The sequence below is a fragment of the Epinephelus fuscoguttatus genome, linkage group LG19 (genome assembly GCF_011397635.1).
Source record: "Epinephelus fuscoguttatus linkage group LG19, E.fuscoguttatus.final_Chr_v1".
NCBI classification, from domain to species: Eukaryota; Metazoa; Chordata; class Actinopteri; order Perciformes; family Serranidae; genus Epinephelus; species Epinephelus fuscoguttatus.
The window spans coordinates 29,472,643-29,487,654 of NC_064770.1; the positions used below are offsets into that span (position 1 = coordinate 29,472,643).

At 40.7% G+C, this 15,012-nt stretch overlaps 1 protein-coding gene across 1 annotated transcript; it reads left to right on the forward strand.

Annotated features, from left to right (window-relative positions):
- The first annotated feature begins 1,097 nt into the window (after nt 1-1,097).
- On the forward strand, nt 1,098-14,951 carry cdr2l (cerebellar degeneration-related protein 2-like). The gene is made up of 5 exons (XM_049560862.1): nt 1,098-1,549; nt 6,537-6,649; nt 7,327-7,475; nt 7,811-7,975; nt 12,337-14,951. The coding sequence occupies exons 1-5, from the start codon at nt 1,471-1,473 to the stop codon at nt 13,265-13,267; spliced, it is 1,437 nt and encodes a 478-aa protein (XP_049416819.1). The 5' UTR covers nt 1,098-1,470; the 3' UTR covers nt 13,268-14,951.
- The last annotated feature ends 61 nt before the right edge of the window (nt 14,952-15,012 follow it).

Sequence of the window (15,012 nt, forward strand, 5' to 3'; positions counted from 1 at the left end):
GGGCTGACACATAGAGACAGACAACCATTCACACTCACATTCACACCTACGGGCAATTTAGAGTCACCAATTAACCTGCATGTCTTTGGACTGTGGGAGGAAGCTGGAGTAGAGGAAACCCACGCTGACACGGAGAGAACATGCAAACTCTGCACAGGAGGGTTTCCACTCAGGGTTTGAACCATGAACCTTCTTGCTGAGAGGCGACAATGCTAACCACTGTAGTTTGATATGGAATACAAATGTGACTAATTTTAGTAACAGCAACAAGCTAAGATACTGTTAATTAGGAAGTACTCATTTGAGGACACTGGGACTTTATCATCATTGACAATGTCTAGTTGTTTTTATACTAATCAGGTCCTACTGAGATACTAATCAGGACAGCACATTGGTGCAGGGGTTAGCATTGTTGCCTCCGGTTTGAATCCAGGTTGGGGGTTCAAACCCTGGGTGGAGCTGCTCTTCTGTGCAGAGTTGAAGTTCTCCCTGTGTCAGCGTGGGTTTTCTCCAGGTGCTCCAGCTTCCTCCCACAGTCCAAAGACATGCAGGTTAATTGGTGACTCTAAATTGTCTGTAGGTGTGAATGCGAGCGTGAATGGTTGTCTGTCTGTATGTGTCAGCCCTGTGATAGTCTGGCGACCTGTCCAGGGTGTACCCTGCCTCTCACCCAATGTCAGCTGGGATAGGCTCCAGCAACCCCTAACAGGATGTGGTTATAAAAAATGAATGAATGAATGAATGAATGAATGAAGGTCCTACTGGTCCCATATAGCTAGGAGAAATTAAAAATGCATACCAAACAAAAGTGCGGTCTCAGGAGGTTAAATTTCTGCACCTTAAAACTATGGTGTAGACTATAGGGCATCTAGTGTTGGGATGTAGCCTAGTTCACTTTGTGGCTTGCAAACAGTTGGATATGAAAATAATATGACATTAATGTCAAATTTCAGCTTAAGATAAGCTTGCTTCATGATGGAGTCAAAGCAGTACTGAAATATTTCTGCCGGGCTGCAGCAGGAGGATTAGAATTTGAAATGCCCACATCTGAACACGCATTTCCGACAGCACTTGAATGCAGCAGCAGCGTTCAGCCACTGAGCAGCGAGCGAGCTGCCAACCTGCGTCTGCAGGGCCGTGCTGCTGCTGCTGCACATCAAACACTGATGAGCCCAACACAAGACACACTGGAACACTCTCCACCTCCACCAGCTGCTGCACGGACTGTTTTATCCCAGCCCTGCAGGTGTGAACGACCGGAAGTAGTTTGGTTTGTGGCAGCAGACGATTCAAGAAGAACAAGAAGGAGCAGGTGCGCTGCCTGCCGGGATTGTCTCTCCAAGGCATTTGTCTCAGAGGGTTACACACTTGGGGGGAGGCTGTTGTTTGCTGTCACTTCCGGGGGAGCCGTCCGTGAATTAGCAGATCACATCACCGGTAAGGAGGAAGAGGAGAAGTTCATCAGCATCGATGCTCCGTGCAGGAAGGATGGAGGAGTTTGTGACGGAGGAAGAGGAGCCGTGGTACGACCAGCGGGACCTGGAGCAAGGTGAGACATCAGTCCTCCTGTGTAAGGGTTGTGTGTGTGAGTGTGTGTGTGGATGTAACAATGCCCCGTCACAGTCACTGGTGTTGGCGTTTGGGATGAAGGGATTCATGCAGGAGGGGGTGGATGGATGGGAACGCAGGGAGGAGGTTGCATCCACTGTAAAGCACATTTCATGCACGAGTGCGCGCACTATGAAGACAGTAAAGCATGTATGTGTCTGTCTCCGTGTCTCTCCTCCTCTGCCAATTATTGTGATCTTGTCAGTGATGTTTCCCAGAATAGTCCTGCTGTCTGACTGAGTGAATGTTGCCTCTGTTTCATCTGCAGGGTCACATCTTACATCCCAGCACTCCTCTCCTCCTGGCTTTTCTTTATTTAATCCATCAACACTGTATTCAGAGGGATGTGAAAGCATCTGTGAGGATGTGTGGCATTATTCATGGTGTGCGTGTGTGTGGGGAAAATACAGAAATGAAGCAGTGATCGATTGTGTGACACCTGGAAACAGGCCAGCAGCATGATTAGATTACTGTCCAGGCCAAACCTTGTCCTGCAACTGGGAAATGTCACTCAAATTAACACATACTGATCAGGAGGAGACTCGAAATGACCACGAGGAGATGCAAAACCACAAACAGATGCATTACGACTACAGAAAAATGCAAAATGATGATGAAAAAGAGGCAAAACACCCTCAAAGTGTGTGTTATGCTCCAATGTAGGAGCAAGTACAAATTTTGATAGATGATATTGAGATAGAAAGAGTATATGAGAACATATAAAAAACCAAAATATCAAAGTCCATCGCAATATTGAATAAAGCAAAAGGCATTCTTGACTCAAATTCATTACATAGTGGACCATTCTTTGATACTTTCATGTAAATTCTGGGGAAAAACATATACAGCAATCCCAAATCTGATTTCCTTGCTTCAGGAGAGAGCCATCAGAGTCATTAACAGAGCCGATTATCACAAAACGACAAATAAATTATTCATAAATATCACAGGCACTCAAATTTAGTGAACTTGTGGATCTTAAAATAACGTCGCTAATGTACAAAGCAAACAACAGCATGTTAGCAGACTGTATCTGGAAGTCATTTCCAATAAGAGATTGTCAGAGAATGTAGATCGACTACTACTAAACCCATGTTGATAGTTAGAAAGCAAGATGATTAACAAATATGAAACTGAAGTATGAGGCTACATGATATGTGTTGGGATATTTGGGCCTATAAACAATGAATGTTAAAAGGGTAGGTGTAATAAGCTAAGGCTTCAACCTGCATCTTTGTGGGTCCTGTTTTGTTTTGTGTTGTCACCATGACCTCCAGCATGCACTGGAGCGGTTTGCAGTGTGAAGCAGTCAGGATGAAAGTCAGCACCTCCAAATCAGTGGCCAGGGCTCTCTGCCGGAAACAGGTGCATGGCCCCCTCTGGGTTGGGAGAGAGTTACTGCCTCAAGCGAGGGAGTTCAAGTATCTCGGGGTCTTGTTCACAAGTGAGGGTAGAATGGAGTGTGAGATGGATCGGCGGTTTGGAGTGGCTTCTGCATTGATGCAGGTACTGCGCCGGTTTGTCATTGTGAAGAGGGAGCTGAGCTGGAAGGCAAAGCTTTTGATTTACTGGTCCATCTACGTCCCAACCCTCACCTATGGTCATGAGCTCTGGGTAGTGACCGAAAGAATGAGATTGTGGATACAAGCGGCTGAAATGAGTTTCCTCTGTGGGGTGGCTGGGCTCAGCCTTAGAGATAGAGTAAGGAGCTCGGACATCTGGAGGGAGCTCGGAGTAGAGCCGCTGCTCCTTCGCGACAAAAGGGGTCAGTTGAGGTGGTTCGGGCATCTGACAAGGATGCCTCCTGGGCGCTTCCCGTTGTGTTTTGGGCACGTCCCACTGGTAGGAGGCCCCATGGCAGACCCAGAACACGGTGGAGGGATTACATATCTCATCTGGCCTGGAAACTCCTTGGTCCCCCAGGAGAGGAGAGGGACGTCTGGGGTGCTTTGCTTGGTCTGCTGCCCATACGACCCAGCCATGGATAAGCCGATGAAAATGGATGGATGCTCAAAAAGCTTTAACTTAATGTTTATGTATTGTCCATCTACCACTATATTTGAGTTTTACAAGTCGGAAAATGAGTGAAATAAATGAAACTAAACTGAAGGTGGGGCCATTTGCATATCCATGCCCAGGGGCCCATTATCTTGTAATCTTCATGTCCAGTCGTGCTTGTGACCTTAAATGAACATGGAAGGCAGGAAATCTATCAGAGGTGTTGCCTTTTTACATTTGCGTAATGAGATGCAGCAGTGTGTGTCCAGTTAAATGGATGCACTTTCATCGACAGTGTGTCTCAGAGCAGAGATGTGCGTCCTGGCAAGTGTGTCCCTCTGCTCGCCTCAGCATCACCCCATCCCCTGATTACCTGCTGACCCAGAGAGCTAAAGCAGCTTTGCGTCTCATCATCGCATTGTACGCAGAGGCAGGTGGATTCTGCTGTGTGTGTGTATAGTATTTATGCGCGTGTCGCCATGCAGTCTGTATCTCATCTCAGCGTTATTCCGCATGGAGCTTGAAGTCATTAAGCCCCTCGCTGATCTGATTAGGGAGCCCCAGACCAGACCTCCTTAGTGGGGATCAGAGATTCTAGGCTTTGGGGTCAGATCGGAGGCTTCACGCACACGTCATCCTGCATGCGCTCATGATTTTGCCCCAGAAATGCTGCTGTTATGCAACTTCTGGTCTGCCAGCTCTGAGATTTGGTGACCCCTGTGTCCATTATGATCTGGCAAACATATGAAGTCTGTCTGGGCAGATGGTGGTGTGGTGATGTCATGTTTTTGTCGTCATGCGAGTGAACGTGAGGGCAGTCATGGATAGATGTCATCACTGTGACAGCCATTAGATGTGTGGTGGTTGGTATTTCCTCAGCACAGCCTCTTGCTCCTCTCATACGGGTGCACAATTCTGAAATTACATAACTAAGACCCGGCACGTGTCGACCCTCAGGAGCAGAAGCAGCGCTATGACTGAGTTGGACCTCGGGGGCTGAAGGCCTCGCTGTGCTCACTCCTCACACACTCTCTCAGCTCATTATCACTCACCAGTGTTCTCTTATCGGTTCTGCTTTGTTGAAACAGGAAGTTACAGCCTGTCCCTGCCTCCCTCCGCAGCATCGGAGGCAAATGTAACTACCTAGGCGTGTGAGCTGATGATGCCTGTTAAAGGAACAGTTCACCCAGAAATAAAAAGCACGTATTTTTCCTCTTACCTGTAGTGCTGTTCATCAGTGTAAATTGCAATCGGTGAGATGACGATAAGCCTTTGGGGGCAAGGGCCAATATTTCACAACATATAGCTGCAGCTACATCCCGTTTATACACTCCATGACACGCTCCTACAAACCAGTACAAAACAAACCCACCAATGCAGTGGTAACTTATTTGAACTTATTTGCAGCGTTGTAGTAAATAAATATATCCGGCCAGACGTGGCAATACATTACTTTATTCATTAATGTTATTCATTATACGAAGACATGATTCACCTTATAATACCGAGATGTAACCTTTACCCTTTCCTTAACCTTAAATTTAACTGCTTCTCTTAACCTAACAATTCATTGCTAGGTGCTAACTTTGGCTTCTGGACCCATCACGTAAGTATGGTGGGCAAGTCCAGCCACAGCTGCACCTACTTGAATCTTTCGGGCTGATCCAGTACATTGGATTTACATGGCGGGTGGCACGGTGGTGCACTGGTTAGCATTGTCACCTGACAGCAAGAGGGTTCGTTGTTTGAACCCAGGGTGAAGGAGCCCTTCTGTGCAGAGGTTACATGTTCTCTCCGTGTCAGCGTGGGTTTTCTCCGGGTACTCCAGCTTCCTCCCACAGTCCAAAGACATGCAGGTTAATTGGTGACTCTAAATTGTCCGTAGGTGTGAATGTGAGTGTGAATGGTTGTCTGTCTCTATGTGTCAGCCCTGGGATAGTCTGGTGACCTGTCTAGGGTGTACCCTGCCTCTCACCCAATGTCAGCTGGGATAGGCTCCAGCACCTGGCGTTCAAATGTGATTGTCAACACTACTCTACAAACAGACTACAAATAAAAAGCAGAACACTTTCAAAACCACAATCTTGTCCTGTTGCCTCCAGATTCTGCATACATATGCAGCGACAACACAAAAACAATCTAGATTGAGGAATAGCACTACAGTTAAAAGGAAAAATATGTACTTTTGATTTTAGGGTAAAATGTCCCTTAAAGTATAAGATTAAACAGAGGGACAAGATTAAACAGAGGGATTCCAGGTGCATTCAGGCATACAGTAACTCAGTAAACTACATCCAATCTCTTGTGTTTCACACCTACAGTGTCGCACGTGTGTGTGTGTTCTTGTCATCGCTCACGCCCAGCGCTGTGGTGATAAAACACTGCATTCATGTCCAGTAATGGGTGTCAATGGCTCCCTCTGTGTCTTCCCGTCTCTCCACTCCTCCACTGCTGTGTTGTTAGGCGCTCCAAGTATGCAGAGCCAGCAGGATTCTCCTCCTCCTCCTCTTCCTCCTCCTCAGCCCAGCTAGGCTTCTTTTCAGCAGAGGAGATGAATAATGTATGTTTCAAGCTGTGTTGTAAAAACACAGTGACTGTGAGGGTGGTGTCTGCGCTGGTATCAGTGTTCAGAACCCCCTGGTGTGCAGATGGCTACAGGTTTGTGTCAGTTAGCTTTCATGAACACAACTTGTCAGAAAAGTCAGTGTTTTAGAAACCTCAGAGATTTTAATCAAGGACAGGATGTTATGTTTCCCCATCTTAAATTCATCATTAAATCAAGGTAGTCTGATCAGGGAGGGTGCCTCAGCTGCAGTGGAAGCTTCTCTTCAAATCACTTGTTCAAATCCTTTAAAAGAAGTTGGACACTGTTCGTTTAATCCACCACTTTCTGCTGTTTATGTCTGTTCTGCTTTCCTGGCTCCCGTCAGACCTGCACTTGGCAGCCGAGCTCGGCAAGACCCTCCTGGAACGCAACAAGGAGCTGGAGGACTCCCTACAACAGATGTACATCAACAATGAGGAGCAAGTGCAAGAGATAGAGGTACGCTTGTCCCACATATTGTTACTCTGCAAGCTAATTATCGGAGCACTGGGAAAGAAAAAAAAAACAGCAAAGAGAACCAGAAGTGTTTGTTCTGTGAACATGAAAGGACCCGAGTCCTTATTAGTCAGAAGTTTGGCTGAGGATAAGTGTACTCAGATACAGACACAGAACACAACTCTGAGTGAATCACATCAAACAAAAAAACAGTGTTACTGTCATGAGTGTGTGTTTCAGACAAGTGCAAATGTCTGCTATGTGTCACATCAGTGTCTTTTAGTTGCTGCCAAACACATCACAATGCATTTGTTTGGTTGAGTCCAACATGGCTTAAAAGAAGTGCATTCAACATCCACAGAAACAAGACATAGGTGTCATTAAATTTACACTGTACAAGTGGTCTTCAGCTTTTATTGTCTGATGTGCCTTTGTAAGATGGACTCAAATCAAATCAAAATGTGTTTCCAGACTGGAGGCCATTGTCACAGCAGAAATCTAATGAAAAAATGACATAGTAAAGTATGCCAAAAAAAAAATCATAGTATAGTGTGTTAAAAAAAAGCTATATAAAAAGTCATAGCTCAATATGCCATCAAAATGACATAAAGCTTGACATATCAATGCGTTGGATGAACTGCTGTTTCACTCATTTAATTGCTGAACTTGTCTCCCTGCAGCACCTCTCCAAGCAGCTGGACATGTTGAGGGAGATGAACGAGCAGCACGCAAAGGTGTACGAACAGCTGGATGTGACTGCCAGAGAGCTGGAGATCACCAACGAGAAACTGGTGCTGGAGAGCAAGGCCTCGCAGCAGAAAATAGACAGGTGATCATACACTGTGGAAAAACATTTCTGTAACAAGAGTGATGTCACACATCAGGAAATAATAGGGCAACTTTAGTGGACTTAACATTTTTGCTCTCTTAAACAATTTCATAATCACAATCAGGGATTAAAGCACTTACAAATCATACTAGTGGCCTTAATACTAACGATTTCAATGGCTGCCTCTGTTCTCTCTGAGAATGCTCCTTCACATTCTTTATGTTGTAACAGTGGCTCACTGCAGCTTTAGGAGAATGGTATGCTAATCAAACAGAGAATTACATCACCATAATAATGACAAGCAGCACTGAAAAAACATTTGTGTGTGTGCACAGGTTGGAGGGCACCATGGAGACCTTGCAGAGTCAGGTTGACAGCCTTACAACTCGGGTGGAGGAGCTAAGAACTCTGGAGGAGCTGAGGGTCCGTAGAGAGAAGAAGGAACGCCGCAAGACTGTGCACTCCTTCCCCTGCCTCAAAGAACTCTGCACCGCACCAAGGTCACTAACTGTCAGGATTTTATTTTCTAATGGACAATATACATGTACAAAAAAGCACTTTGTTCACACAGATCAGTATGTTAGTGATGCTTACTGCATGCAATACATATGAAGTGAGGCTTCTGCAGCATAGATGATGGGTTGATTAAAATGATTCTCCAGTAATTATCAGACTGCACACGTCTGCAAAGCCAGAAATCAATAACTACATATTTTGCCAAAATGTAGTCAAATATAGTTTTGACATATTACTTTACTATAAAAGTTACTGCATCATCAAATTTATATGTCATAAAAATTTAATATAAGAAGTCAAAATGTAACATTTACGAAAAATAGTAATATCATAAAAAAGTCATAGTATAGCATGACAACCAAAATATCATAGAAAAGTCATAGTATAGTATGACATCCAAAATATCATAAAAAAGTCATAGTATAGTATGACAACCAAAATATCATAGAAAAGTCATAGTATAGCATGACATCCAAAATATCATAGAAAAGTCATAGTATAGCATGACAACCAAAATATCATAAAATAGTCATCGTATAGCATGACATCCGAAATATCATAAAAAAGTCATCGTATAGCATGACATCCAAAATATAAAAAGTCATCGTATAGCATGACATCCGAAATATCATAAAAAAGTCATCGTATAGCATGACATCCGAAATATCATAAAAAAGTCATAGTATAGTATGACAACCAAAATATCATAGAAAAGTCATAGTATAGCATGACATCCAAAATATCATAGAAAAGTCATAGTATAGCATGACAACCAAAATATCATAAAATAGTCATCGTATAGCATGACATCCAAAATATAAAAAGTCATCGTATAGCATGACATCCGAAATATCATAAAAAAGTCATAGTATAGTATGACAACCAAAATATCATAGAAAAGTCATAGTATAGCATGACATCCAAAATATCATAGAAAAGTCATAGTATAGCATGACATCCGAAATATCATAAAAAAGTCATAGTATAGTATGACAACCAAAATATCATAGAAAAGTCATAGTATAGGATGACATCCAAAATATCATAAAAAAGTCATAGTATAATATGACATCCAAAATATTATAGAAAAGTCATAGTATAGCATGACATCCGAAATATCATAAAAAAGTCATAGTATAATATGACATCCAAAATATCATAGAAAAGTCATAGTATAGCATCATAGAAAAGTCATAGTATAGCATGACAACCAAAATATCATAAAATAGTCATCGTATAGCATGACATCCGAAATATCATAAAAAAGTCATAGTATAGTATGACAACCAAAATATCATAGAAAAGTCATAGTATAGGATGACATCCAAAATATCATAAAAAAGTCATAGTATAATATGACATCCAAAATATTATAGAAAAGTCATAGTATAGCATGACATCCGAAATATCATAAAAAAGTCATAGTATAGCATGACAACCAAAATATCATAAAATAGTCATCGTATAGCATGACATCCGAAATATCATAAAAAGTCATAGTATAGTATGACAACCAAAATATTATAAAAAAGTCATAGTATAGCATGACATCCAAAATATAAAAAGTCATCGTATAGCATGACATCCGAAATATCATAAAAAAGTCATAGTATAGTATGACAACCAAAATATCATAGAAAAGTCATAGTATAGCATGACATCCAAAATATCATAAAAAAGTCATAGTATAGCATGACAACCAAAATATCATAAAATAGTCATCGTATAGCATGACATCCAAAATATCATAAAAAAGTCATAGTGTAGTATGACAACCAAAATATCATAAAAAAGTCATAGTATAGGATGACAACCAAAATATTATAAAAAAGTCATAGTATAGCATGACAACCAAAATATCATAGAAAAGTCGTAGTATAGTATGACATCCAAAATATCATAGAAAAGTCATAGTATAGCATGACAACCAAAATATCATAAAAAAGTCATAGTATAATATGACATCCAAAATATCATAGAAAAGTCATAGTATAGCATGACATCCGAAATATCATAAAAAAGTCATAGTATAATATGACATCCAAAATATTATAGAAAAGTCATAGTATAGTATGACAACCAAAATATCATAGAAAAGTCGTAGTATAGTATGACATCCAAAATATCATAGAAAAGTCATAGTATAGTATGACAACCAAAATATCATAAAAAAGTCATAGTATAGGATGACAACCAAAATATTATAAAAAAGTCATAGTATAGCATGACATCCAAAATATCATAAAAAAGTCATAGTATAGGATGACAACCAAAATATTATAAAAAAGTCATAGTATAGCATGACAACCAAAATATCATAAAATAGTCATCGTATAGCATGACATCCGAAATATCATAAAATAGTCATCGTATAGCATGACATCCAAAATATCATAAAAAAGTCATAGTATAGCATGACAACCAAAATATCATAAAAAAGTCATAGTATAGTATGACAACCAAAATATCATAGAAAAGTCATAGTATAGCATGACAACCAAAATATCATAAAATAGTCATCGTATAGCATGACATCCGAAATATCATAAAATAGTCATCGTATAGCATGACATATTATAGAAAAGTCATAGTATAGTATGACAACCAAAATATCATAGAAAAGTCGTAGTATAGTATGACAACCAAAATATCATAGAAAAGTCATAGTATAGCATGACATCCAAAATATCATAGAAAAGTCATAGTATAGCATGACAACCAAAATATCATAAAATAGTCATCGTATAGCATGACATCCAAAATATCATAAAAAAGTCATAGTGTAGTATGACAACCAAAATATCATAAAAAAGTCATAGTATAGGATGACAACCAAAATATTATAAAAAAGTCATAGTATAGCATGACAACCAAAATATCATAGAAAAGTCGTAGTATAGTATGACATCCAAAATATCATAGAAAAGTCATAGTATGACAACCAAAATATCATAGTATAGTATGACATCCAAAATATCATAGAAAAGTCATAGTATAGTATGACAACCAAAATATCATAAAAAAGTCATAGTATAGGATGACAACCAAAATATTATAGAAAAGTCATAGTATAGCATGACATCCAAAATATCATAAAAAAGTCATAGTATAGCATGACAACCAAAATATCATAAAAAAGTCATAGTATAGCATGACATCCAAAATATCATAAAATAGTCATAGTATAGTATGACAACCAAAATATCATAGAAAAGTCATAGTATAGCATGACATCCAAAATATCATAGAAAAGTCATAGTATAGCATGACAACCAAAATATCATAAAATAGTCATCGTATAGCATGACATCCGAAATATCATAAAATAGTCATCGTATAGCATGACATCCGAAATATCATAAAAAAGTCATAGTATAGTATGACAACCAAAATATCATAGAAAAGTCATAGTATAGCATGACATCCAAAATATCATAAAATAGTCATAGTATAGTATGACAACCAAAATATCATAGAAAAGTCATCGTATAGGATGACATCCAAAATATCATAAAAAAGTCATCGTATAGCATGACATCCGAAATATCATAAAAAAGTCATAGTATAGTATAGTATGACAACCAAAATATCATAGAAAAGTCATAGTATAGCATGACATCCAAAATATCATAGAAAAGTCATTGTATAGCATGACATCCGAAATATCATAAAAAAGTCATAGTATAGTATGACATCCAAAATATCATAGAAAAGTCATAGTATAGCATGACATCCAAAATATCATAAAAATGTCATAGTATAGCATGACATCCAAAATATTATAGAAAAGTCATAGTATAGTATGACATCCAAAATATCATAAAAAAGTCATAGTATAGTATGACATCCAAAATATCATAGAAAAGTCATAGTATAGCATGACATCCAAAATATCATAAAAATGTCATAGTATAGCATGACATCCAAAATATTATAGAAAAGTCATAGTATAGTATGACATCCAAAATATCATAGAAAAGTCATAGTATAGCATGACATCCAAAATATTATAGAAAAGTCATAGTATAGTATGACATCCGAAATATCATAAAAAAGTCATAGTATAATATGACATCCAAAATATTATAGAAAAGTCATAGTATAGCATGACATCCAAAATATCATAAAAAAGTCATTTCATAAAAAATAATAGTGTTGTATACTAAACAGAAAATTATTAAAAAGTCATAGGATAATCTATAATCTTAATATGATGTCATGATTTATGATCGATCTCATGATCCCTTTGGTTGGTTCACTGATTGTATGATTGTGTAGTTATAAAGTATTTATGAAACTGTGCTTTAAATCTCACTCTGATGATGTAATACTTGTCTTTCAGCAGGTATGAAGATGGTTTCCTTTTGGCCAACCCGGGCAGTGTGGACCTGGCTGAACGACGTCCAGTAGATGAGGAGAATGAGCGTCTGAGAGACATCGTGTCTTCCTTGCGCACAGCTGTGGCCACAGAGCGCTCTCAGAGGGAGGGCGCTGAGCGGGAGTGTGCTGCTGTGCTGCAGGAGTTTGAGCGTCTGGAACAGCGTCTTTTAGGAGCTGAGGGCTGCCAGCTGCGGGTCCAGGAGCTGGAGGCTGAGCTCCAGGAGATGCAGCAGCTCAGGAAGTCCAGGGTGTGTCTGATCGGGGGTATGGAGGACGGCTTGGAGACGCTGCTTAGCAACGGCCCTGAGACAGACACCCCAGAGGAGAGCGTGGCGCTGGAGGAGGGAGGTGACGGAGGTGAGGCAGGAGGACCAGGGCAGCAGGGAGGCCCAGTGAGGAAGAGCTGCAGTGACACAGCTCTGAACGCCATCTCAGCCCGTGACGCCTCAGGTAGGCGCCAGGGCAGCTACGCCCTCCATGCTAACGGCGTGCGCAAACGTGGCATGTCCATCCTGCGGGAGGTGGATGAGCAGTACCACGCCCTGCTGGAGAAGTATGAGGAGCTGCTGGGGAAGTGCCGGCGTCACGAGGAGAGCCTGTGCCATGCTGAGGTGCAGACCTCGCGACCTGTCTCCAGGGACCCCTCCATGAAGGAGTACAGCATGGTCTCCGCGGGACCTTCGACATCAGGGGCCGTCGCCACCCCTCCCACACCCCCTCAAACTCCCTCCACCCCAGAGGCACTGGAGGGGATCAGCAGGCAGGTAGAGCAGGTGGACAAACGGCTCAGCCAGAACACGCCGGAGTACAAAGCCCTGTTCAAAGAGATCTTCTCCCGCTTACAGAAGACCAAGAGTGACATGAACTCCACCAAGAGCAGGAAGGGTCACAAATGAGCTGGAGCTGCTGAAAACAGTGACTGCACAAGATTTAATTTACCTCACTGTTGTGAAGGCTTCTCTTATCCTACATTTCACCACTCCTGACTTGCGGGTGGATGCCTGTAGTCATGGCGTTGGCTGATTAATGATGCATATTGTTAGCGGTGGAGGCTGATTAATCTGAAACTGCCAAATGTTATATCTCCCTACATGGATGGAAGATCGTTGATGTGGATGAAATGCCTTTTTCTGAGTGACCATATCTGACAGATAATCAGAACAGAGGGTTTGTTTCTGTCTTAGGACAGTGTAGTGTGTGATGTAGTATTTGTAATTGAGATGTGCTGATGCAGAAATGACTTAACTATTATTTTTTATTCATAGAAAGCAACAATTAAGCCAAATAATACTTAAAAAGAGAAAAAAGAACAGCCATTGGCTTTGAAACTACTTACAGCATTTGAAGCATGCATCTGTCTAATAAACACTAAGTGCTAAATAAGTCTTAAAAAGCAGGTTTAAACTAAAATCACACAAGCTTTTAAACCAGCTTGAAGTTGCTTGAAGATGCAGCAGAGTGATATTTAACTGTGTGTTCTGAATTTGTTGTGTTTGATGACAATTTGTTTACTTAAATGGTTTATTATATCATGTGACGGAGATGATGCCTGAACAGGTGGAGATGCCTCTGTGGTGTTTTTACAGCATGCATTACAAGCTGCAGGGGAATGATCGCTGTGTCAGGGATGCGTTTGATCATTTCAGACATTACGACATCATCAGTTCTACGTGTTACCATTTCACTGTCAACGTTGTTCTTGTTGAAGGCCATTTAAAATGTTTTCTGTTGATTAAAATAAGAAGTGTATCGACCATGTTCCTTTACTGTTAAAGAGAAACTGTGGTATTTTTTCACCTGGACCCAACTTTCCCATGTTCTTGAGTCTAAGTGATGAATGGAAACAATTCTTAAAATCGGTCCAGTATTAAGAGCGATGCAGCTACAACGGTGAATGAGGCTGCAGTGTAATTCCTATGGACAATTGTGCATCATCAGTATACATCGATTTTAAGTGCTTGTTTTTGCCGCTGACAGGCTCAGATTGTTGTGACAAGAGTTTGACAGCATTATGGCAAAGACCCTGCAGAGAAACTAAATGTTTTTCCTTATCTTTCACTTGTTCCGGTCTGTTTTGTGTATTAGTGTCACTCAAGGAGAAGTCTTGTTCTGAAATCTCGCAAGTTGTGACAGAGAGCCTAGCTTCATTTTATCTGAAATATTTATCATCATGGCAGAATATTTAGCAAATTTAGACATTGTGGGAAAAGCCTGCGTGATTTCAGAGGAAGACTTCTTGAGCGAAACTTGGTTACACGAACAAACAGGTAAGGAAGGTGTTTCAATTTAGCCATGACATTGAAAACACTAAGCTACCCTTTCTGTACTCCAACACAACAGTCTTCCTGCCACTTCTCTTTCCAACTCTCACTAACCTTTCCACTGTTGTTTTCCCTGCGACAAGTCACCTCTTGCGAGATTTCAGAACACTTCTTGAGCGAGACTTGGTCACACTAACAAATGCACAACCTGACGGTGAAGAAAAATGTTCCAATATCAATCTGAGCCCGTCAGTGGCAAAAACAAGCACTTTCAGTGGACATGAATGGACATTGCACAATTGCCCCATAGGGATTACATTGTAGCCTGTTTTGCTGCTGTAGTCAAAAATTGCTGGGGTGAAAAATACCAAAGTTTCCCT

What these genes read in the sequence shown, in the direction of transcription:
- cdr2l (XM_049560862.1), top strand. Translation starts at nt 1,471, where the DNA reads ATGCTCCGTGCAGGAAGGATGGAGGAGTTTGTGACGGAGGAAGAGGAG. An exon ending in CCAGCGGGACCTGGAGCAAG is followed by an intron (nt 1,550 to 6,536) that starts GTGAGACATCAG and finishes GGCTCCCGTCAG; the next exon opens with ACCTGCACTTGGCAGCCGAG. An exon ending in TCGCAGCAGAAAATAGACAG is followed by an intron (nt 7,476 to 7,810) that starts GTGATCATACAC and finishes GTGTGTGCACAG; the next exon opens with GTTGGAGGGCACCATGGAGA.